The sequence below is a fragment of the Heterocephalus glaber genome, unplaced genomic scaffold (genome assembly GCF_053883595.1).
Source record: "Heterocephalus glaber isolate CG9 unplaced genomic scaffold, H.glaber_assembly_v1.0 deba00001463, whole genome shotgun sequence".
Lineage (NCBI taxonomy): Eukaryota > Metazoa > Chordata > Mammalia > Rodentia > Bathyergidae > Heterocephalus > Heterocephalus glaber.
This window is the reverse complement of record NW_028258310.1, coordinates 1,479,764-1,503,110: the sequence shown is the minus strand read 5'-3', so window position 1 is coordinate 1,503,110 and position 23,347 is coordinate 1,479,764. Positions and strand designations below refer to the sequence as shown.

The 23,347-nt window shown below is 34.3% G+C and overlaps 1 protein-coding gene across 3 annotated transcripts in view; it reads left to right on the top strand.

Moving 5' to 3' along the window:
• Cep120 (centrosomal protein 120) overlaps positions 1 to 18,470 on the top strand; it is a 67,302-nt gene extending 48,832 nt beyond the window's left edge. For all 3 annotated transcript variants that reach the window (XM_004854478.4, XM_087180519.1, XM_087180520.1), the window contains 3 exons: positions 4,373 to 4,471; positions 11,364 to 11,509; positions 16,631 to 18,470. In XM_004854478.4, the coding sequence (XP_004854535.1) occupies positions 4,373 to 4,471; positions 11,364 to 11,509; positions 16,631 to 16,865 (480 nt within the window). In that variant the 3' untranslated portion in view covers positions 16,866 to 18,470. The remainder of the gene's footprint in view (positions 1 to 4,372; positions 4,472 to 11,363; positions 11,510 to 16,630) is intronic.
• The last annotated feature ends 4,877 nt before the right edge of the window (positions 18,471 to 23,347 follow it).

Here is a 23,347-nt window from a genome sequence, read left to right as displayed (position 1 = left end):
AATGACTGGTTCAGATTCTGGCTCTGCCACTTACCATGCCACCTTGGGTAGGTTCATTTACTTCTCTGTATTCATTTCCATATCTCTGAAGTGGGATTAATAAGATTGATAAAGGAATCAAATGAGTTTATAGTTGTAAAATGCTTAATGCAGAACCTGGGATATTGTCCATTTTCCTTATTTATTTACCTTTTTCTTACAAACATAAAATTTAAATAAATAGTGTGATACCATTAAAGCATTTTAAGTAGGAGAGCAACTCAATCTTTACATTTTAAAAAAATTCGACTAGTGTGTCGAAAATGAAGAGTATAAGACCTGACTCTTTAGCTAAAGGCCTATATAATCAGTTGCCTACTCATGAAATTTTCTTGAATGCCTTAGAACATTTCTCTAACTTTTTGTACTTTATATATCCAATATCTTAAGAAAAAGATAGTGTGTTTTTCTAATGATGGATATCTAATTAAAAATTATTGAGAACTCCAAAGCACTTTGTATCTATTGATTTACCACTGTATTAAAAGTCAAAACCAGAATGTTTTAAAATATTCATTTAAAATAATAAACATAACAACATAAATGACATTTTTATTAAGAATAACCATTTTCTAAAACAAAAAAAAATTGTAGGACGTATTATCATTTGACCTTTTTGTAGTCTCTTTAGTGTCTAGATAGTAGAAGACAGCTGAATTCTTATATCTGGTTTTTTTGTTTGTTTTTGGTACCGGGGATCCAACTCAGAACCTTGCGCTTGCAAGGCAGGCACGGTGCCACTTTGCTAAATCCCCAACCCTCTTATATCTGGTTTTATATTCAGTCCATTGTGATATCACATATGTAGCCTCTGGAAAACTCCACTGTACATTCATAAAAGAATGAAAGTAAAGAAGACAGATACTGTCTTAGCATTATAATGGAAGTAGCTCTGATCTCCTGGACCATTTAAGATCAAAACTCTGGTCTTCAAGATACCCTAGCATGTCCAGGGCTAAACTGGGTCACCTCCCCTAAAAGTTGTTCCCCTCAAGTGCTGCTGAGCCTCATAAATGTTTCTCAGCTTGTCAGGTGCCAGGCTGTCTATGGGTCTTCTTACTCCCATACTCATTTAATTGCAACACTTAATGATTCTGTTTCTTACATATTTGGGGAGTCTCTTCATTTATTCATTTTTGGCCATCTCTTCATTTTTCTGCCAGTGAACTTGATTCCAGTTCAACTTTTCCCAACTGTCTTTTGATAAAATCAAGTATTAAAGTATTTCTGTTTGTAAATATGAATTTTCTGACCTAGCTAACAGAAGTACTTAACTATTTAAGTACCTTGTAAAACAAAGCCTTTCAGCTCTTCTTAAAATTCTTTATAAATCTTTTTGGAGCCAGAAGAGGGCAGAATCTTATTTCTTTCAATAGTAACAAAGAGGTAAAAGCACAAAAAGAAGACATAAGTGAAAAAGTACCTGAGCTGCTCTGAAAGTTTTGGTTATTTATATCTAATTGAGAGCTTTTTTTCTTTTCTGATTATCTATTTTCAGTATAACACGAACATTCCTATTTTCAGTAAACGGTCTAAAAATAATATTAAGATTCAGTTTTATGGAATATAATTCTCAATTCCTTGTATTATATAAGAAGTTGGTAGTAAATAGTTTGTGATTTTCCTTTATATAGGAATGTTCTTTATGTAGTTTGAAAATTGAGACTTTAAAAAAAATAAAAGCATATAATTTAGTAGGGCATACAGAGGTTGAAAAGACAGAAAACATATTGAAAGAATCCAGAGTTTTTTTTAATCAAGCTTAAATTTATGTAGTGTATTTAAGAACATTTCATATCTACTCTTAGGGAAAGATAGGAGGAAAGAGTAAAAGTATAGTAGCCTTTTGGGACTTCTTTTAAGTACTATAATTTGTTATGTAATTAGGAAGATAACTCAGAGTAGTGAATGACTGAATAATTAGATACAAAGGAATGTGAAGGAAACTCTTTGCAATGAGGAGAAACCATTTGGTGTTCAGGATCTAGTAGTTTAAGACACCTCATGTCCAGGTAAATTTGAGCTGAGCCTTAAGATTTAGGTAAGCAGAGAAGAAAAAGAATTCGCAGGCTCAGGAAGTAATTTGGGTAAGGATGAATTAGGGAATGGGGACACAAACCTGGTTGGAGTAGTGGATTTCCTGTTGAGGAAGACTAAAAATGGAAGTTGAGCAAGTAGTATGGAAACTGTGTTGGAGGAATGCATTGACCCCTAGGCAGAAGAGTGGAGATTTAGTATTGTAGCTACAGATTATTTAGTAGAGAGCAAATTGATTTAATACTAGTTTGCAGGATTTGTAGATAGATCTGAGGCTGGACGGAGAAGAAAGCTGTTTATACTCAAGACCTGCTTATGAGCACAAGAGGATGAGCTGAGGAAGTGGCAATAGGAATATAAATGAATAAAATTTGAAAATATTTCGAGGGAGAAATCTGTAGTTCCCTGTGACGGATTGGACCTGGGATAGGAAGTTGACAAAGATACCAGTGAGTGCTAATCTGTGTTTTTAGTCTTCTTGATTCTGGGTCCTGAGCTGAGTTTCCTTTTCAGGAGTGTAGAACTTGTCTTATGGTAGTACATTACTTTAGTCATGGACCAAGGACACCTTAAATAAAAACACAAGTGCAGAGGTTTCCAGAAGTCTCAAATCTGCTTACAATAAGGGCTTTTACCTCAGGGTTTTTAAATGTCCTAAAATTGTATCAAAATTTTCATTTGGTGCATTTTTCTGGGAAGTGGGTCTATATATTTCTTTAGAATCACAGAAGCATGTTTATCCTTTAAAAAAACATAATAAAAGTTGGGATCACTGAGGTTGTGATAGGAATAGTTAGAAAAATGAGGTTTGTGTCTCAAATTTGCTATCTACAGGTTTATTTGTTAAGAATAAAATTATATGTAGAAGTGTACCTGTGCTTTAGTGTGAATAACTATGCAAATGTGCACTGTGTATGGCAAAACAGATAGAATCTACCTAGTTAGTTTTTCCTGGTGGAGCTGCTTCATTAGGCCTCATCCTGGGATACTAGACCTTCTCCAAGAACCCACGGACCTGGTCTCTTTTTATAATTGAAGACTTCTACTTTATCCTACAGCTACAAAAGTTTTTTTCTATTCTTCTGAGGTATGGGCTGTTGTTAAATTATCAAGTAATATATATAAATCTCTGAGGCATAAGTGGAAGAGATTATCTCTGATAATCTCAGCAGTATTATTCAACTTAAGATGCTTGAGTCTAGTTGTGAAATGTCAACACAGCTAAATCCAAGCACTAGGGATTCATAAAGCAGGAAAGATCTTGATTTGATGCAGTCGTATATTACTAAGAGAACGTTCTGGTCTTTTGTGAAGGGAATTTGGCAGTCTGCTTTTCCTTTCATTTTATTTTCGTATGAGTTTTCTAAAGTTGAAAATTTTATAGTGTCTTTGATTTGTTTTCCTGTAAAATTTTAGGAGTTGTATGAGAAAAACTAGATTTGATATAAAAAAATTCAGCCAATTCCGAGTAACAATGTTTTACTGTAACTCAAGGAGATTATTACGTTATCACTTAATAGTAAAACTGTCTGTTGGCTATATGAATTTGTTTGGTACTTGGTTTGAAACACTGAGTACATTCCAAAACATAGCCAAGTTGGCTTCAGTTCATGCACAACAGATTGCCTGCTGCAAGTATAAATAACCGTGTTTTTTAATTGAATCACGATAGTGTTTTTCTTTATATATTTGAGGAAAAATAAGGAAAAAAGTGAGATGTGTGTTATTAAGGAACATTATTTTTCTTACTCTTGGGTTTAACATTCTTAAAATATTTCTGACTTTGTACTCTCTTAGTAAAGTGCTTTCTGATAAAACATTTCACTGTTTCCAGGTTCCGTATAGTTCTGCGAAAATATAGTTACAAAAGTGTCTCTGCTAGCTCTCTTTGTTGTAAGACAAAATTCCACATAATTATAGGCCTCCAAAAGGAAAATTTGGTTTCTAAGATGTAAAGTGTCAGCTGAATTGGAATGTTAACAGCTAGAACTGCTTTTTGTAAAAAAGTATTTTTCACTCAATGTTTAAATACATTTACAGTAACTGTCTGGAGGTTAAAACTAATTCAGTTCTTTTTAGTATAGGCTGTAAGGCAATAAAAATAAGACTATATTTTAAACAAGAAAATGTTCATGTGCCATAATATTTATAGTAAATTATATAACAGTTTTAGATGATGTCGTATGTTACTCTATATAAACTCTTTTCTTAAGCCAGACTCTTTGTATATATTATCTTTCAGTGATTGTACACAGTGGTATAGTGTTTCACTTGAAATGATCTTAATCACTGTTAGGTTGAACTTGAAAGAAAGTTGGAATCTGCAACTAAGTCTAAACTGCATTACAAGCAGCAATGGGGACGCGCTCTGAAGGAACTTGCCAGACTTAAACAGGTATGTAATTTATACATTATTCTTTTTATGTCTTTTTTACTTTGTTTCTTTACAAGTTTGAATGTTTGGCAACATCTTTTATGATCAGATGTCTGCATTTGAATCCTCAGTGCTTTTTTTAAAAAAGATGTATTATATGCAAGATGCTTCTTTTTCATAATTAAAAACTCAAACTTTTAGATCTTTTTGTTTTTAAATTCCAGCTATTCTTTTTTCCAGAAGAAATTGGGGTTGATTTATTTTGCTTTCACTTATAAACAACCACTTCTTTTCTCCTTAGTATTAATCTTTCTATTAGAACTACTTTAGGTGGGAGGAGGAGATTGCAGTTTAAGGATAATTTACATTTAACATTTCCTAAAATTTAAGAATATTTTAAATATTATTCCCAGGAGTAGCATAATTCAATTAGAAAAATGGATCATAAGGGAACTTTTAAGAGTTTAAACTCTTTGTTAGTAGTTTTCTGAATTTGTCTTTTCCTTCCTACTATTAGACAACAAATATTGTTAAATATTTTTGACATAATCTCTTCAAATGATTAAAATCAAAGAAAATATGAGCAGAATCTTTATTTTGAATCAGTTTATATGACCTAAAACTTTTAAGAATCAATAAGTTAATTTATTCTAAATTTGCTTTAATATATCGGTTTATTTTGAATGAAATTTAGTACATAGTGTCTTTCAGGTTTGTATTTTTCCTAATGTATCTCAATAACCATCATATACTAGTAAATATGTTTGTGGTACTATACTCATACTTAGAGTATACCAGACCACATGAAAACTAAAAAGTAGTAGACAGGGCCAGGGATTTAGCTCAGTGGTTCCAGTGCCTGCCTTGCAACCGCAAGGTCCCAAGTTCAATCCTCGGTACAAAAAAAAAAAAATAAATAAATAAATAGTAGTAGACAGTTTATCCTAACATAGCTTATAGATAATTTGAGATTAAATTATAAATGGAGATAGGTGGCTAACAGTAAATATAAAATAATAATATGCAGGTTGTATATTCTTTACCCATAGTGCTTGGGACGAGAAGTGTTTTGGTTTCAGGATTTTTCAGATTATGGAATATTTGCATATACATAATGAGATATCTTTGGAATAGACTCAAGTGTAAACACACAATTCATTCACACATATGTATAACCTGAATATAATTTTTTACAATATGTTTAGTGTGTCATGTTCTGACCATAGCTTATCATGAGGTCACATATCAAATTTCCTACTTATAGCATCATGTCAGTGCTTCATGTTTCAGACTTTGGAGCATTTTAGATTTCCAGATTAGAGTTGTTCAGCATGTCCTTTCAGTGCTCACAGACTAAGGATGGGCATTATATATAGTAGTACTAAGGGCCTGTACTCAAGGCAGTGTCCTGGATGTACAGATTTAAGTGAGGCATGGGCCTTCTTTCTTAGCTTGGATTCTTGTCAAAGATGATGCCAAAGGCTCAACCATAGTGTCTGCAGAGAGTTTCCATTTTGGAAAAACAGTTAATACAGAGAAGCTAATTGGAGTGTGGGAAGGAGATAAGGTTTGCAGTTGTGAACATCTTGATTTTTACCAAGAAATTCCACACACTGTAAGAAGTATGAATCTGTTGTTGGGAGTATGATTGAGCCGAAGGAGACACAGAGTCCTTTGCAGAGATAATACAGTATTTGAAGCTGTACCAGATAGAACGTGAAATTCTTATGTTTGAGGAGGAAGGAAAGCTAGTGAAGAAAATAGTAACTAGAGAAAAAGAGTGAAGATCATTATAATTATGCTGATAATGATGAGGGCTTGATGCCCTGTGCTAAATAAGCCCTTCAGATGTTTTCATTTAATCCTAACTAATGTCCTGATATACAAGTAATATTATTCCTCTTTTATAAATGAAGAAGCTGACTTGGAGTTAAATTGCATCATACAGGTACTAAGTGATTGAACTAGAACTGAAGTCATTTGACTGAGTCCAATCTCTTCCCCTTTCATAATATTATGGTTTTAGTGCATAGAAGTCATGGAATGAAAGAATTTCCCGTGGAAAGAAATGAGGGATGGAAGACGGGTTTCTGACAAGAGTATTCAGTGAAAGTAGTCATGAGCTGTTGGCATATCTTAGCAAGGAAAATGGTATTGAGTGTTAGGCCAGCTCTGATAATGAGAATAGAAATGACTTTAAGGGGGAAAGGGCTTAATACAAAGTCCTGATGGCAAGATATTTAGTATAATCAGAATAGTCCTTATGGAATTGGGAGCAAGGAAATAATGTGATGAGAACAAGCTGTTAAAGTAACAGGATACAAACTTTATCAGAAGCAGCATAGGCAGTAGTTAAAAACATGGCCCTAGAGTCAAGACAGCTGGGTTGAATCTTGGCTCTATCTCTATCACTATGTATTTGGTAATTGAATTTCTCCTTTTAGTCTTCTTATTTGTTTGATGAGAACTTTTTCTTCACAAGTTGTTCTAAAGTTAAATAAGTAGTCTATAAAGTATTTATTACAGTGTTTGGTAACGTAATAGCTGTTGTTAAAAGGAGATGATAAACTGTTATATAGTACTGTTGCTTTTAGTCCATGAGGACCATGTTAGATGGTAGCCTTTAAGTATTGATGAATAGAACAAATATTAGAGACTTTGTCACTGAGTAGCTGTTTAAATGGTAGTTTTAACATGTTTTATAGAAACAGTACAGAAGAATAAAACAAGGACTAAATGTGCAGATATGCAAGTGTCAATAGGTGAACTTCTGAAATCTGAGTATAAAGGAATGTGAATGCATTGAGTCGGAAGAACATCAATAGGTAGTTCATTTGTGTTCATTTACTCATTCAACAAATGCTTATGGAGAACCTACTGTGAACCTTGCACGGTGGTAGATAATACAGATATAGCAGTTATTTCCCATGAGCTTCAAGTTCATTTACCACCCAAAGCTGAAAGAGAGTATCTCAAAGATAAAATATTTCAAATAAAAATGTTAGATTGCAAATCCTTTTAAGTTTTAAAATAGAAAGTGGATGGAGAAAGTGTGAAAGATAAAGTTTGCTACTGAAGCTGAGTAGTGAAAAAGAAACTAATACAATGGTGATTAGTCATGAGGCATTAACAAAATTAGTTGAAAAGATGGAATGGTGTTAGCTGTTGAATAAAGTATTTTGGGGGGAGAAATAAGTAATCATTAATAATTATTGAAACATAGTTTCATTATAATTAACATTCCTTTTTACTTTAAATGGTATGTCATGTTTTCATATGTGTATATTGTAGATTGTATTCTTTTTTAGTTTCTTCACTATTGTGAAACTATGTGAAGTTCACCTCCTTCACAAGAAGGATGACTTAAATTCATCTCTCTTTGTGGTGTTACCCTGGGACACTGAGGTGGTCTATTTAAACAGGAGATTCAGTATGGAAGGCTCTCCCCCAGGGACTTCCTAGCACATGTATCCTCATACCTTTTTTCTACCTATGGGATCTTTCCAGTTAATCATTTTTTTCCTCCTATGTATTTTTTACCCTCTAGCCCACAAGCCATTGACAAATTAATTTTAGTTATTTGTTCCTAGTAAGAGAGGATGTCACAAAAGTTCAGAAATAAAACTGTTAAAGTAGTGGTTCTCCAAAACTTACACTCCATAAAAAAAATGAAAGTAAGAGTTTCAGCCTTTGAGGGCACTGTTGTTCATTGCTTCTCATTGTCGACCAATTTTATTCCTTATCCCACAAACTTTCTGCTTTAGAAACACTCTAAACAAATGTTGAAATCACTAGGAATCACTGATGCTCTGCAGACCTCATTGAGATGCAACAAATTAAAAAGAAAAGTAATAGATTCTTGGGATTGCTATAGTGAATTTTGCTTTGCCACTGTTTTTGGAAGATTAAAATTAAAACTAGATCAAATTGACGTTTCTTATATGTGACAATTACTTTAAAAAACTTTCTTTTAAAACTTTTTATTAAAAACACATTGTGTTTGAATATGAGATTGGAATTGTCTATCTGGTTTTGTTCAGAGGATTGTTTGCACAACTTCTTGTTTAAATTGGATTAGGACCATGTTAATTTTATATTGCCTCTGGTGAATAGCCACGGGGCTATAATCTCTGCCAGTAATTTATCACATCAAAATCCTCTGGAGGCCCATACAAAACATTCATGTAGTACGGATTAGATGGTGAAAGCCATATCTTAGATTGTTAATAAATGTTAATGACAAAACCCAGCTGGTAAAGCTTGGAAATAAGACCTAATGCTTGATGCCCATTGCCAAAAGAATGTTTAAACAGATTTCCATTACTCAAAGGTGACCTAGTATAGTCAATTTGTGAATTAAAATATCATAACCTTCTAATTATTTGGGAAAAAAACTTTCCTTCTGATTCACAACCATAAAAATTATAAGCTTTGTAAAGCTTTTTTCTTGTGACTGGGACAGCAACAACTGTAAAATATAAATAAGGATAACATAAAAGGAGTCCTGGTTTAGAAAACAAGGAAATGATACCCTTACATTCTAAGTTTGGTATCTTGGGCCATAGTTAAAAGATCTACTTCTTAGACATTTATGGGCCAATTTAGTTTCCTTTTTTCTCCTCTTTGTGAAAAGGTGCTACAGAAATATTTTAAAACCAAAATAATTAAATTGGTCTACAGATACCTGAGTTAAGATTGTCTGCTTTAGTCCTTATGGCCAAAATAGCATTCTTACATATTTACCTAAAAACATTTAGAATATATTTATGTAAGCAGATAAAGGCTACCATTTTAAGTAACTGAATCATTGTTCTAAAATATGAATTTGTTGTAGAAAATTTAACATTTTTATGTCAGATATAAAACTAGGTATGTTTGTTCCCAAGACAGAAAACAGAACTGAGATTGTGGGTAGGACGTGGGTCCTTTACCATATTTGTGCACAGTAGATCTGTTTAAAACGAAGCTGATGTATTTGGTTAAAACAGCACAGGCTTCATCAGCTGACATCAGCACTATCTTGTCCAGCCTCCTGCTTATCCACTCAGAGTAATTAATTTGATTAATTTAGAAGTAATTTAGCCAAGGATGGGATGTAAATCTTTGTTTAAGAAAACAGTTGGAGGTCCAAGTCTTGGTTAAAAACTATGTCTTGAAACCATCCAGGCCCTCCTCCTGGCTTGTCAGCTCTGGGTTATTTTCAGAAAACTTTACTTGAGTTCCTTAGTTTAGTTGTAAGTTTTTTCCCACAGGCTTACATGGTATGTGTGAGTGGGAGGGTAAGTAGTGGCCACTTTTTAGCCTCTGTTTAGTCTAGTGTATGTATGTTTACATCTTCTCTCTGGATTTATAGGCCGCCAAGGCAAAATAAAGATTATACTTACTTGATTGAGGAGCTTGTAACCCAGAGCACCTGGCAGTGGACTGGGTTCCTTTCACTGACCTCTCTTTTGTGTGTGTGGTGTGTATGTGTGATTATTGGTAATACTGCATACTTAATTACAACTTTAAGGTATCTAAAGGGTTTTCTGGTATGTTTTAGAAGAAAAGTGTTTCGGGTTTTGCTGAAGTTCGTTCTACAAAGCAACCTAAAATAAAGTTATTTTTTTCTCCCTTATCTAAAAAAAAATGCAAAGTTTGTAATACCATATAACATAGAAAATAAAAACCACCAATACTTTTATCTCCTCAGTCGGCAATAATAATTTGATATATTTTTGTCCAGATATTTTTCCTTTTAAAATAATTACTTCCTAAGTGAAAGACATTCTAAAGACAAGATTCTTATGTATTCCTCAATGACCTTCTTTAAAAAACAGTATTATGAATGCTTTAGAAGCCCTTTGTATGACTTCGTCAACTGTATCTTCTTCCTTTCCAGAGGTAACCACTGTCCTGAATTTCATATTTATTATTAATTTGCATTTATAAGACATTAAAAATATTAATTAAGCAACATTGTTTATTGTGTATATGGAATCATCTGAATATACCACAGTTTATACAGTCTGGTGGATATGTTTTTTACAGATTTTCTTATAATAAAACAATGCAAAATATTTCTTGCACATGTAAGAATTTCTGAAGTGTGTATATCCAAAAGTGGAATTTCTGTCCATTGGACCCAGTTATTCCTTTCCGAGGTATCTTCCCAAAAGAGTTAAAGATGTCATATTACAGTAATACGTGCATACCCATGTTTACAGCATCATAATTCATAATAGATAAATCTTGGAAGTGGTCCTTATATTCATGAACAGATGACTGGATAAAGAAATTTGGTATTTATGCACAGTGAATTACCCCTCTGCCATAAAGAAGGATAAATTTGAGTCATTTTTGGGAAAATGGATGCACTGTGAGTACATAATGTTGAGTGAAATAAATCAGATTCACAAGCTCAAATATCACAGGGCTTCTCTTATATGAGATACCCAAAATATAAATAAAGAGCAAAATAAAAGAAAAGGGATATGTGCATAGATTTTTGGACGAGCCTGGAGAAAAGAATGAAAGCCATATTAACTGAGATGGATTGAAATTAATAATCAGGGGCAGGTATTAAATTTTTATAGCTACCATCTTTGTAAAATTAACCATTTCTTATTTGTTGCTCTTACCATTGTTCCTATGGCAATTCATTGGGTTGACAGCAGTCATTTTCTTTCCTTCAATTTTGTTATCCTATGATACTCAGCTGACCTCAGTCATTAATTGGACCATGAGTGATTGTGATAGCAAAAGAGAAAGAAAGTATTTAGGAAAACTTGGACTTTTCTAGAGTAGATGTGATTTATAGAGTTGGCATTGCATGGCTGGATCATGGATATTGTCCAATAGGATTATAATCATAAGTCAAAGTTATATGAAATATATATTCCTGATATGAGGTGTCTGGCTTCTTTCTTTCAAGAGAGAACAAGAAAGTCAAATGGCTCGTCTTAAAAAGCAGCAAGAGGAATTGGAACAGATGAGACTGCGTTACCTAGCTGCTGAGGAAAAAGATACAGTAAAAACTGAGCAACAAGAATTGTTGGATATAAGAAATGAATTGAACAGGTATAATAATTAAAAGATTTTTAATTAATTCCTTTTTTCCTACAAAACCAAAAGCTGCAATAGGACAGCCTTTTAATTGGGTCGTTTGCTTCAGGGAAGGTACGACTTTAGATCTGTCAAGGGTAAAGTGGGTCATATGTAAAGTGTATTAAGACATTAGGTTCATTTGATATGATCTACAAAATTTATAATCACAAATGCTGTCTTGAGCCACCAAAATAGTCCTCAGCACACAGCACTTCTTTTGGTTTCAGTGCCATAGATGAGAGCAAACTTTTGGAAGGCAAGGGTCATGGTAAAATTCAATAATCTATAATATCTTCCAAGCTTATAACATTGTAACCATTAAATAAACATTTTTTAAATAGAAGAGAACAAAAGTAGTATACACATTGTGCCCTGGAAGCATGGCACTTAGAATTGACTTTATTCATATATCTTCTAAATACAGTTTCAGTTCTGAATCAATTTAATATAGTGATGGCATTTTTCTTATGTATAAAATTTTGTTTTTATTATGAAAAATTACATTTTTGTATGTAGACAGATTGTCTTCATATTATAAATTAACAGCTATTGGTACTTTTAAAAACATATAAAATTGGTTATATCCCTACATATGAACAGTGAACACAGAAACCAAAGTGAAAAACACAGTACTATTTACAGCTGCTCAAAAAAAACCTTATTTATAAATTAATAAAATATATATAAGATCTGTGTGCTGAAAACAAAAATATGCTTATAAATAAAATGGAAGAACATCTAAATAAGTAGAGTCAGATGTCTTTGGGTTGAAAAACAATTTTCATCTATAGAGATATCATGGGATATTTTCATCACATATATGTGTATATGAACTGAACTGTGTCCCCTCCAAATTAATGTTGAAGCTGTAACCTCTGATATGATGGCATTTGGAGATGAGGCCACAGAGGTGGAGCCCTCAAGAAGAGATTAATGGTCTTATAAGAAGAAAGACCAGAAAGCCAGAAAGCATGCTTGGTATCTCTTTCTCCCTACTGGGTGAAGTGGAGCTAGAAGGTAGCTCTGTAGAAAATGACTGTGCTGGCACCTTGGTCTTGGACTTCTAAACTATAAAAGTGTGAGAAAGTAAATTTGTTTTTAAGCTGCCTAGTCTATGGTAATTTTTTGGCAGTCTAAACCAACTTAAGACAGTGTGCTATGTGCTAACAATGATGTACCAATCCCTTGATAAAAGTAAAACAAAGAAAAATTCCCCCCAAAAGACTATATAGTACCCCACATACACACTTTATCCATGGGGAATATATTCCAAGACCTTCCCACAGATGCCTGAAACAGCACGTAGTAATGACCCCCACATGTACTGTTATATCTATGATAAAGTTTAATGTATTAATTAGGCATAGTAAGAGATTAATAATAAAATAGAGTTACAATAGTATACTTAATAGAAGTTATGTGAATGTTGTTTCTCTTGCAAAATATTGTACTGTACTCACCCTTGTGATAATGTGAGATGACACAATGCCTACATGAAAAGATAAAGTGAATTGTGTAAGAATTAGCTCTCTATGTAAGGGTTACTTGAACATAAGCACTGAAGTACCATGACAATTGTCTGACAGCAGAAGGATACTAAGGGACTAAAGGTAGGTACCCATTACAGCTGGACAAGCTAATGATTCATGTCCTAGGCAGAATGGACTAGACAGGCTAGTGCTACTCTAATAGCATGCAGTACAAAACTTAAAAGTTACTTGTTCCTGTAATTTTTATTTAATATTTTTGGACTGCAATTGACCATGGATAGCTGAAACTGGATAAGGAGGACTACCGTACTTTTTGTGTTTGTACCTGTGTGTGTCTGTGTGTGTGTGTGTGTATGCTGCTTAGTGATTCCTAACATAAAGTACAGTTGAAGGTGTGATTAAGTTGAAAATGACACTATAGAGAAACCCAGTGTAACATAATAGTTAAAAGTACAGTCTGTAGAATCAGATTAAACACTGGGTCTATGATGTATTAGCTGCATGACCTTGAAAAAAGGTATTTACATCTTTCTCTTTAATTTCCTCATCTCTAATGGAGATATCTTCCTCAAAGAATTGCTTTAAAGACTAATAAAAAGTAAGACAGGCATATAAGTCACTTAAAACAACTGACACATAGTAAAAGTGTAATAAATATGAACTGTTGTCTTAGGTGTTAATATAACTAAATTTGTAATATTTTATCCTTTAATTAAAATTCCATTTAATCAGTATTAATCTGAAATATACACACAAAAATAAATTTTAAAATATTAATGCTATGTATAGAAACAGAAGAGCCAACTAAACTTGAAATAACTACATTCATGGCAAAAAGAAAAAGTGAGTGTAGTGGTCTTTGGTATAGATTTTCCAACAAATATTTATTCAATGTCTATAGTTTGTAGACTTGGATGATGTTATACATTAATAAACATAAAATGATTCTTGCCTTCCATATTTTTGCTGTCATATATAGCATCAAAACCAAAAAGTGTTGTGTTTCAGTGGCTTAAAACTATCAGACTATCAAATTTGTAGATCTCATCAATGCCTTTGGAAGTTAGGATTCAGAGAACTGAAACTAACAATATAAATATATAAATGTGGACAAAAATCAGTTCTCTGTATAAGGAAAATCACATAAGTGATAGGTAAGACATAATAAAACAGTTTATATTAAGAAACCTAGGATTTAAGTGGTCACTAGTAATAATGTGTGTTGACTCCCAAAGAATCAATACAGTTAAGGATAGTAAGAGAAATAGTATTCAATATTCAGTACTGCAAAAATCATCTCTGAAGTATTCTTACCAATGTGTAACATTCTTTAAGTGATATCAGCTCCATAGAGGTATTCTAATACAATGTCACCAGGACAGTAAGAGGCTATATATCATGTCATCCAATTGGTTAGGAGAGTGAGGGATATTGAACTTGGAGAAGAGAACGCCTGGGGAAAGGAGTAGATAGCTATTTGCAAATATCTGGAGGGCTACCATATTTTTTTTAAAAATTAAGTGGGCTTCCCTCAGGCAGGAAAAAAATTATAAAGAGGGAGAGTGACTTTAATATGAGAAGAAACTTTCTAACAGCAGTTTTACAAAGCAAAAGATTCCTAGTGGCAGGAAGTGTGTGAATGGAATCCAGGTATAACATTTGTCATGATTTTTTTTTTTTTGGTTCTGGGGATCGAACTCAGGACCTTGTACTTGAGAGGCAGGTGCCAGCGCCACTGAGCTAAATCCATGGCCCTATTTGTCATGAATATTAGAATTTCCTTTGATGATGCTAAGGATTTGTTTAGCTCTAGGTTCCAGATTCCTGTTCTGATCATGACTGATGATTTGCATTTTATTAAATATGTGGTAAGGATAGTCTGTCAATTTTGCGAAAATTGCATTTGTCCTTCATGAATGAACAGATGATACAGAAAAGAAAGTGGTTAAAGTTTCTAATATATTAAGGCATTGCTTATAGGGCCTCTTCTTTCTAGTGACTGTAAGAATTAGGGTAGAAGAAAGAGCTCCTCAGAGATCTACATGTAGGCTGGAGATTGTATCTCAGTAGTAGAGCACTTATCTAGTATGTGCCAGGCCATTACTTTGGTGGCTAGCTCCACCACAAAAAAAAAGAATAAAGAAGTCAAGTCTACCCTTAACACATCTTCATGCTTGCTCAAATTCAGTGGGAAAATTTGGGACATAACTCCTGTATCTCAGAATACAGTGTCCCTCACTGTTGAGGCTTTTTTTTCTGAGAACAGAGATTGGTTCCCTTCTTGGAGTGTATTCTTGAGTTTCCTTTTCTTGTAGGAGAAATTTGAGTTTCGTGTTTCAGAGTTACGCCAATTGGCCTATGTTCTCTGAGCCCAGGCCTCCGGGGCAGTGGGAGTTGGACGTTCCTCACTGCTTCTCCCCGCCTCTCCCAGGCCCCTTGTGCAAATTCAGAAGTGGGCTTGCTTCTCCTTGGCTCACTCTGAAGATCATCTCAAAGCAGAGGTTTAGACTCAACTGCTTTATCTTATCAAGACAGAATTTAGGAATAGTTGCAAATTAAAGCTTTCTGTAGCCAGTTATTAGATAAATATAAAGTTAATCTTAATTGTACTTTCTAAATTAAAATACATTCCACATTCCAAAGTCAGGGGACTCACTAGGTGATAGCAACACTGTTATTACCACCCCCTCCATTTTCAAGGCAGTATGATCAACGGTAATCTGTTGGAACTACCCAAATCCCAGAGTAGCACCTTATTTTTTAAAGTCTCTGCAAATGAGGTCATCAGTAACATAACTTGAAGATACATACTAACTTTAATGTGTATATGCCCACTGAACCATGCACTTAGACTCAGTTTTACTCAACAAATAACTGGAGGTGTAAGTTCCACAACAGTGGATGTTTCCTTTTGATTCATTGTAGTGTCTCCAGATAGTTTGGCATAAATAACTGTTGAATGAATTTAGAGAAAAACTTTATGCTGAAGCAGCAAAGGTGTAATTACAACTTAAAGGATATAATAAAAGATGATTAAATGATGATACAACGTGAAGCCATTTACAAGAATGATAATATGTAGGAGAATAAAAATAAGTGGAAAAAATAGTACATATATGCATTGCTTATATAATATCAATAATTTTTTAGAAAAAGATGTAAAGTACATGTATACATTTTTAATTAAAAAGAAATACAGAAAAATTACACTCATTTTGGTTATCCCTGTATGATAAAATTGCAGGTGATTTTTATTTTCCTTATACAGACCCAAAATTTCTGTAGTTTTGGTGTATTTTATAATGAGAACAATTATTATTTTTTAAATTGCCTTTTTAAATATTTTGATTTTTTTTTTTTTTTTCGTACCGGGGATCAAGCTCCGGTCCTGGCACTTGCAAAGCAGGTGGCAGAACCACTGAGCTAAATCCCCGGCCCATATTTTGACACTTGACTAGCCAAGCCATTAGTTTTTGTGTTCTTTGGAAAATATTATTAAAACTTACTTTAACATTGAATCATTTTGTTTTAAAATAGTGCTGTTAGGAAAAAACAAAACAGTATTTGTTGTCTGCTAGAGTAGCATTTGTTCTTGACTTACCAGGTTAAGGCAACAGGAACAGAAACAGTACCAGGATTCCAGAGAAATTGCCAGTGGGAAAATGGATGGCCTGCGTGGCTCTGCATTGGAAGAAGGGTTGGATGATTATTTGACTCGCCTGATAGAGGAAAGGGATACTTTGATGAGAACGGGTGTATATAATCATGAAGATCAAATAATAAGTGAACTCAACCGACAGATCAGGGAGGTTTTGGCTAAAAACAATGCCAGTAATTAATAATATTTGGAAAATCTTTACAGAGACTTCAGGTTTAAATTTTTAATTTTATTGTAAAACTCAAAAATGAAGAAAAATGGGTATTTTAAATGCTATTTTCAATTTTTTATAAGCAGAATTTTGTATTTCCCTGTATAGTATTTATTTGATTTTATTTACTTTATGCTACCTCTCCAGTGCTGGTTTTATTCATAATTACATTTTATATACTCCTTTTAAAATTTCAGTGTTTCAGTTTGTAATCTGATGGCTAACTTTCGAAACAGCTTTTCACTAAGTTTGGTCTGGGAGAAATGACAACAGTAATTTCCAGTTATACAGTTTTTCATGTTGAGCCAAAAGAGTATATGTCGCACTTTAATAATATTGTGTCTTGTTCCTTTTGAGTGTAAATATTATAAAAGTTGAAACCAATTATACATGTAGCTCATTTATGTAACTCATGTTAGATGACTTTTTTTCCCCTTAATTTTTAATAATTTTCAAGTGACACGTTTGAAAAACAAAGTAGTATCAATACAGAGAAGCCATATGACATATTGGGTGACAAATTAATCATTTGTTTAAAGTTAGCATATATTAAACTTGTTTTAAGAACTATTGAATTTTCAATTTTTCAATATATTCTTGATTTCTAAAAGCATGATTTATTTACTTAATGCTGTTTTTTTCCATTAGCCTCCTGCTTAACACTGAATTGTCTTTTGTTAAAATTAGCGATTTCTTTTTATTTTCCGGTGATAGAAAAACTAGCTGCTAAGCCCTCTGCAATACTATATGGAAACTGACAAAAAAGATTTAGCTGGGAAAAAAAGAATGAAACAACTATTTTTTACTCTAATTTTAATCAGCCTTTTTCAGAAGTACATGAGATTAATAAGTCCTTGGGTTTATGCAGTACCGTGTCTGTATAAACTTGAAGCATTCCTTTACATCATATTCCTCAAAGCCAACATTTGTCCTCAGCACATTTGTCTACACACACACACACACACACACCCTTTATGTAGTACTGAAAAAGATTATTACCAAATTCACAAGCTTGGGTCTTAAAATAGATACAGTTTAAAAATCTCATTCCCAAATGTAAGTATATACTTTAGGAAGTATATACTAATTATTAATAAAGCAGAATAAGTTACTTAGTAACATTAAATTAATGTTCTGTTATTTTTCAACAAAGTATATCTTGTTTGGGAAATTAAAGTCCCTATTTACATTATATATTTTTTCCTTTATTAACAAAGTATTAATCCTCTTTAAAAAAAAACAGCAGTAAATAACAGAGAAAGTAGTTACTGAAGGAGTAATGAATCAGTTAATCATAGCAGGAATTTGAAATATTTATTAATTATGGTTATTTTCTCATCCATTTTTATGCCACACAAATGGAACAAAAGTATTCTTTCTGATTTGGAAGGTCTCCATTCTGACAACCTTCATTTGCATTGTGTGATGCCTGTAACTTTTCAAACACTAGAGGGGGCCTTAGATTTAAAGAAATAAGAACTTCTCAAAAGTGTATGTGTGGTTTATTTTGCCTTCTGTAAATCAGTCTTTTGGCTAATGCAATTTAACAAATAAAATAATTGTGTGTATCTTTGAGTTCTTTAGTAGTCTGTTATTTTTGTTTCAAGTCACTGTATTTTTTATTTTTTCTCCAATTTTAACAGTCTTTCATAGTCCTTCAGCTGTAGCCACTCTGTAAGTGGCACTTTACATATTTACTAAATGGTTAATGCTTGGGCCTTAGTGAGTATGACCACAGTAGCTAAGTGAGTGGGTAGACAGATAAGTTTCTTGATTACCACATGGAAGAGGAAACCTTTCCTTGTATATTTTTAGGTGAAACGTAATTTACCCTTAAAATGTCTATGATTACATTCCATGAAGAAAGTCTAGAGTTTCCATTTCTAAGGTTCACGTGTATTACATAGAAGCAGTGTCATGTCTACAAGTATATCTGAAACCATGTCTGCATAAAGTTGGAGAGTTCCTTTACAGGAATGCCCCAGTGATTTCTATCTGGTTGTGAGTTACTGTGCTGGAGCAGGTGGGAAGGTTTGGGTGTGGTTTAAGGGTACACCAGGGCTCTGCACAAACTGAGGGAGACAGTCCGGTCTGAACAGATAGTCTTTCCTCTGTTGCTGCTCTGCCTAGATACTTGTCAGCTGAACCTGAGTTCACAGACTGCTCTAGAACACATTGCTTGTCCCCAGCAGCTTCAGAACAGCTTGACCTGGCCTTAGCGTCTACAGGAAGGTCCCATGCTAGTTGTATATGGAAGCTTAAAATGTGGTCTCACCATCATTGTGTCTAGGGTTACTGACTACCTAATATGAGTTTTTACATTGATATAATTCAGATACCCTTCAAAAATCACATTTTAAAGTATACAATTCCATGTTTTTTGTAGATTTACAAGGTTGTGCATCCATTACTACTATTTAAAACATTTTCAGCACTCCAAAAGGAAACCCTGGTACGTGTTAGCAGTCACTTCCTTTTTCCCCTACTCTTCATAGCTGCTAATTTGCTTTCTGACTTAATGGATTCACCTGTTTTAGACATTTCATTTGATATAGAAAATTTTAAGTATTAACCTAAGATACAGTTTTTCTATGACTGGTTTCTATATTATATACTATTTTATGAGATATTGAATTGAAAGAAAGATCCAGAAGGTCAACATAAGGATATAATATTTAGCATCAGTTAAGAATAGACTCAATTGTTCTTTTATCCATCACCTGCAAAAGAACTGGTCAAAAATGACACTTTTGATCTGATTCCCAAACAAACATGCCATTGTTACCTTGTCAAAATGGCACATTTTTCCATGTAGAGTATAGGGATAATGGCACATAGTCAACCAGAACATAAGTCCAACAAGGGCAGAGCCCAAGTCTACCTTATGTGCTGTGATGTGCCAGAAGTAAGATAGTGCCTACCCTCTGTGTATAGGCACTCAGACAGTAAATGTCCTCTCAGACAGTGTAGTTGTCCCTCAGCTCTCCCTCTACAGTGATTGGTTCCAGGACCCCTGTGGATGCCATGCTCTGTGGATGTCCAAGCCCCTTGTATAAAATGCTGTAGTATTTGCATTTGACCTGTGCACATCTTCACATAGAATCTAAATCGTTTCTGGATTACATATATCTAACACAGTGTTGGTGTTATGCAAGTAATTTTCACACTATCATTTAGAAAATAATGATCAAACATTGCATACATATTCAGGTGAGAGTGGTATAATATTTTTAAATATTTTGACCCAGTTGGTTGAATCCACAGAAGCAGAATCCACAGATTAAAAACTCAGATACAGAGGCTATTTGCTAAAAATATCAAGAAGTAAATATTGTGCATGGTCTGCCTAACGAAACAGACATAAAATATTTTGATTACTGGGATGCTGGGAAAATAGGCTTCCCTGTTCTCACTGACAGGTTTATGAATTTATGACATGACTGGCCACACCCTATTGAGTAGTTCTGTCTGATTGTTTTTACTTTATAGAAAAATCAACTTTAAATTCACAGAGACAGAAAACAGAACAGGTTACCAGGGAGCAGGGAGAAGAGTTACTTTTTAATGGGTACAGCTTCTATTTGGGATAATCAAAATGTCCTGGATTTTGCATATGAGACAGAAAAATGAAGCCCAACTTTTCCTTTTTCCCTCTGACAGCTGCGGGGTATGATTTCACAGATAGCGTCACACTTCTACCCCTAACTGCCCCAGGATGATCTTGCCTTGATTTGCTACAGCATCTTCCTGTCAGAAGCGGCCACAAGTCACCACTCACCCTTGCTGCCCTGACAGGCACAACTCCACAGGCAGCTGCCACACCCTCCCTGCGCCATTGTCCCCCAAATCCCCAACCTCAATGGGCCATGATCAACACTGGGCCCTTCCTGGAATCTCCTTGAAAGCAGCAGCAGTAGTCACAACTTGTGCTGCATTTTTGTGGAAAAGGTGAGTCAAGCAGCCACTTCCCCCATAGTTCCACCCATTTGTCAAGATGATAGCGGAAGCTATCCTAGACACCCACAGCTACTGTGGGAGACATTTGCCTTGGCTGCAGCCGGCTTGTTACACAGACCTATCCCAGATGTCCCTGCTCCTACTACTTCAAAGGTCAAAACAGGTCCGTGAAATTCAGGAGACTATTTACAGGCTGTTCCATATATATATATATATATATATGTATATATGTAAAACACTTCCCTCACACCCCTCAGGTCAGTCCAGGAGAGATCCCTTGGTGTACTATCACCCTCTGCTGCAGCACAGATCCCAATGAAAGCCTTGCTCTGTGGTCTGTTTCCTACTTGTGATTCTTAGCTTGGGAAGAGTGAGTTGAGTGTGTTTCTATAGTATAAGAAAGCTGGAACATTAAGGACTATTAGCCCTGAAGAGCTCCAGAGGGCAGTGAAGAGCAAGGGTGGCAGAGTCCTATGGAGAAGTCTTCTGCAGGAAGAAGCCTGCAGAGACCAGGGGAAAAGCCTCCTGAGAGGAAATGGAAGAGGTGGGAAAAGCTCTAGAAAACCACCAAGGGGGATATAAGCCCCAACTGCTCAGCAGCTGATAGGAGTGGCTTGGTGATGGCAGGAGCTGTGATACTAAGATGTAACATGAATTGCTAAGCAGCACTGGCACTCAAAGCTCAACTGTAACACCAAGGATTCAGAGCTACCAGCATTCAGAATCTGGAGCCCCAAACATCCAGGGGACTGCAACTTTGCCAGTTTGTCATTTCTGTCTGAATTGAACAAATTCTCCAGCTGATTTGGTGACAGTAGAAATGGTCATAGAATGCTGAACATACTTAAGGCCACTGAATTATACACTTAAAAATGGTTACAATAGGGGCCAGGGATTTAGCTCAGTGGTTCCTCCACCTGCCTCGCAAGCACAAGGTCTGGAGTTCAATCCCTGGTACCAAAAAAAAAAAAAAGAAAAAAAAGGTTACGATGGTAAATGTTATATTGTATATGTTTTACTATAATTGAAAAAAGTTTGTATCAGTCTTTGCTTCAACTCTGCCTACCTAGTAGTCTCACTACCGAAGGGATGTTTTCTACACTAGAGTCACCTTTCAAAGCAACCTAAAGATGGTGGCAAAGATGCTTCCTTACATGTTTGTAGCACTCTTGTTAACAAAGTCTGAAATTAGTGAAAGTTAATTTCTATTCTTTTCTAAAGGTAAATTTCAGGATCTTTGAAACTTCAAATTTTAATGCCTTAATAATATATAAAATTTAACTCATTAACTTTTTTAAAAAGCATACTGACAATAAAACATGAGACGCTTTTTTTTTTAGCAGCCATAGTCCATACCATGAACATAAGCTGGAAAAGAATTTTTTTACAACAGATGGGTATTTCTCAAAATTAGGCTTAGTAACTTTTTGTTGGTGGTAGGTAGTCCTACTTTTGGTTGGTGATTTTGTTAATGGATAAAAGTGAATTTTGGGCCAGGGATGTAGCTCAGTAGTACAGTTCCTGTCTGGCAAGTGTGAGGCACTGAATTTGATTCCTAGTACCAAAAAAAAAAAAAAAAAGTGACTTGGAGTGTTGAATAAAGTCTGGTTGAATAATTTTTTTTTTTTGATACTGGAGATCAAGCTCAGTACCTTCTGCTTGTGAGGCAGGCAGTGACACCATTGAGCTAAATCCCTGGCCCTGGTTGAATAATTTTTAATTGTGACCTGAAAATTTAAATCCACCTTTGACATTTGCATTTTAGCCATTATACCCTTGCTTTTGGAGCCTAAACTTTACACTGTGTGCTTTTCTGCTGCCTATTCTAGAGTACAGTCGTGTCTTCCTAACCATAGGGCCCTCGCTTCCATGGCTTACTGAGATGTAGCTCATTTAGTTTTTTGTAAATGGGAAAATAGAATTGCCTAAAAACCCAAATTTTTCACTAAAACCAAAAGAGCTAGATTGCTCACTGATTTTATTACATAACCTCAGTTTGGCATCAAATTAGAATCCACTATTGTTAGGAATGTAACTGTAAAAAGGTCGCTATATACTTAAATCTCATTTTATTTGCTTCTCTGGGGGTTGTCTTAGTGTTTTCATTAGAAATGTTTGTACAGATGTAGGCCCTTCAGATATGAAGTTGCTGAAGTGGAGACTCAGAAGTTTAGCTTTCAAATTGAAAGGGGTGGAAATCTGTTTAGAAAGATTAATTTATAGATAAATAATTTACTGAGTCTGATTTGCTAATGTACAATAATCCCTAGAGGCTTTTAAAGATGTAGTCATTATATTCTTAAGGTTCTAAGAATGTTAAACCTGTCATTCATAATAGAAGAGCACTAAAATAGGACCCATTTATAATTTCTTCTTGGAAACACTTCATCCACAAATTCATAGACAAATATTTTTTCTTTTCCAAATAACTTATCTAATAGTTGGACAGCAGAGCCCTTTTCCTGATTAACATGTTAACTCGTCAAAAGCATGCA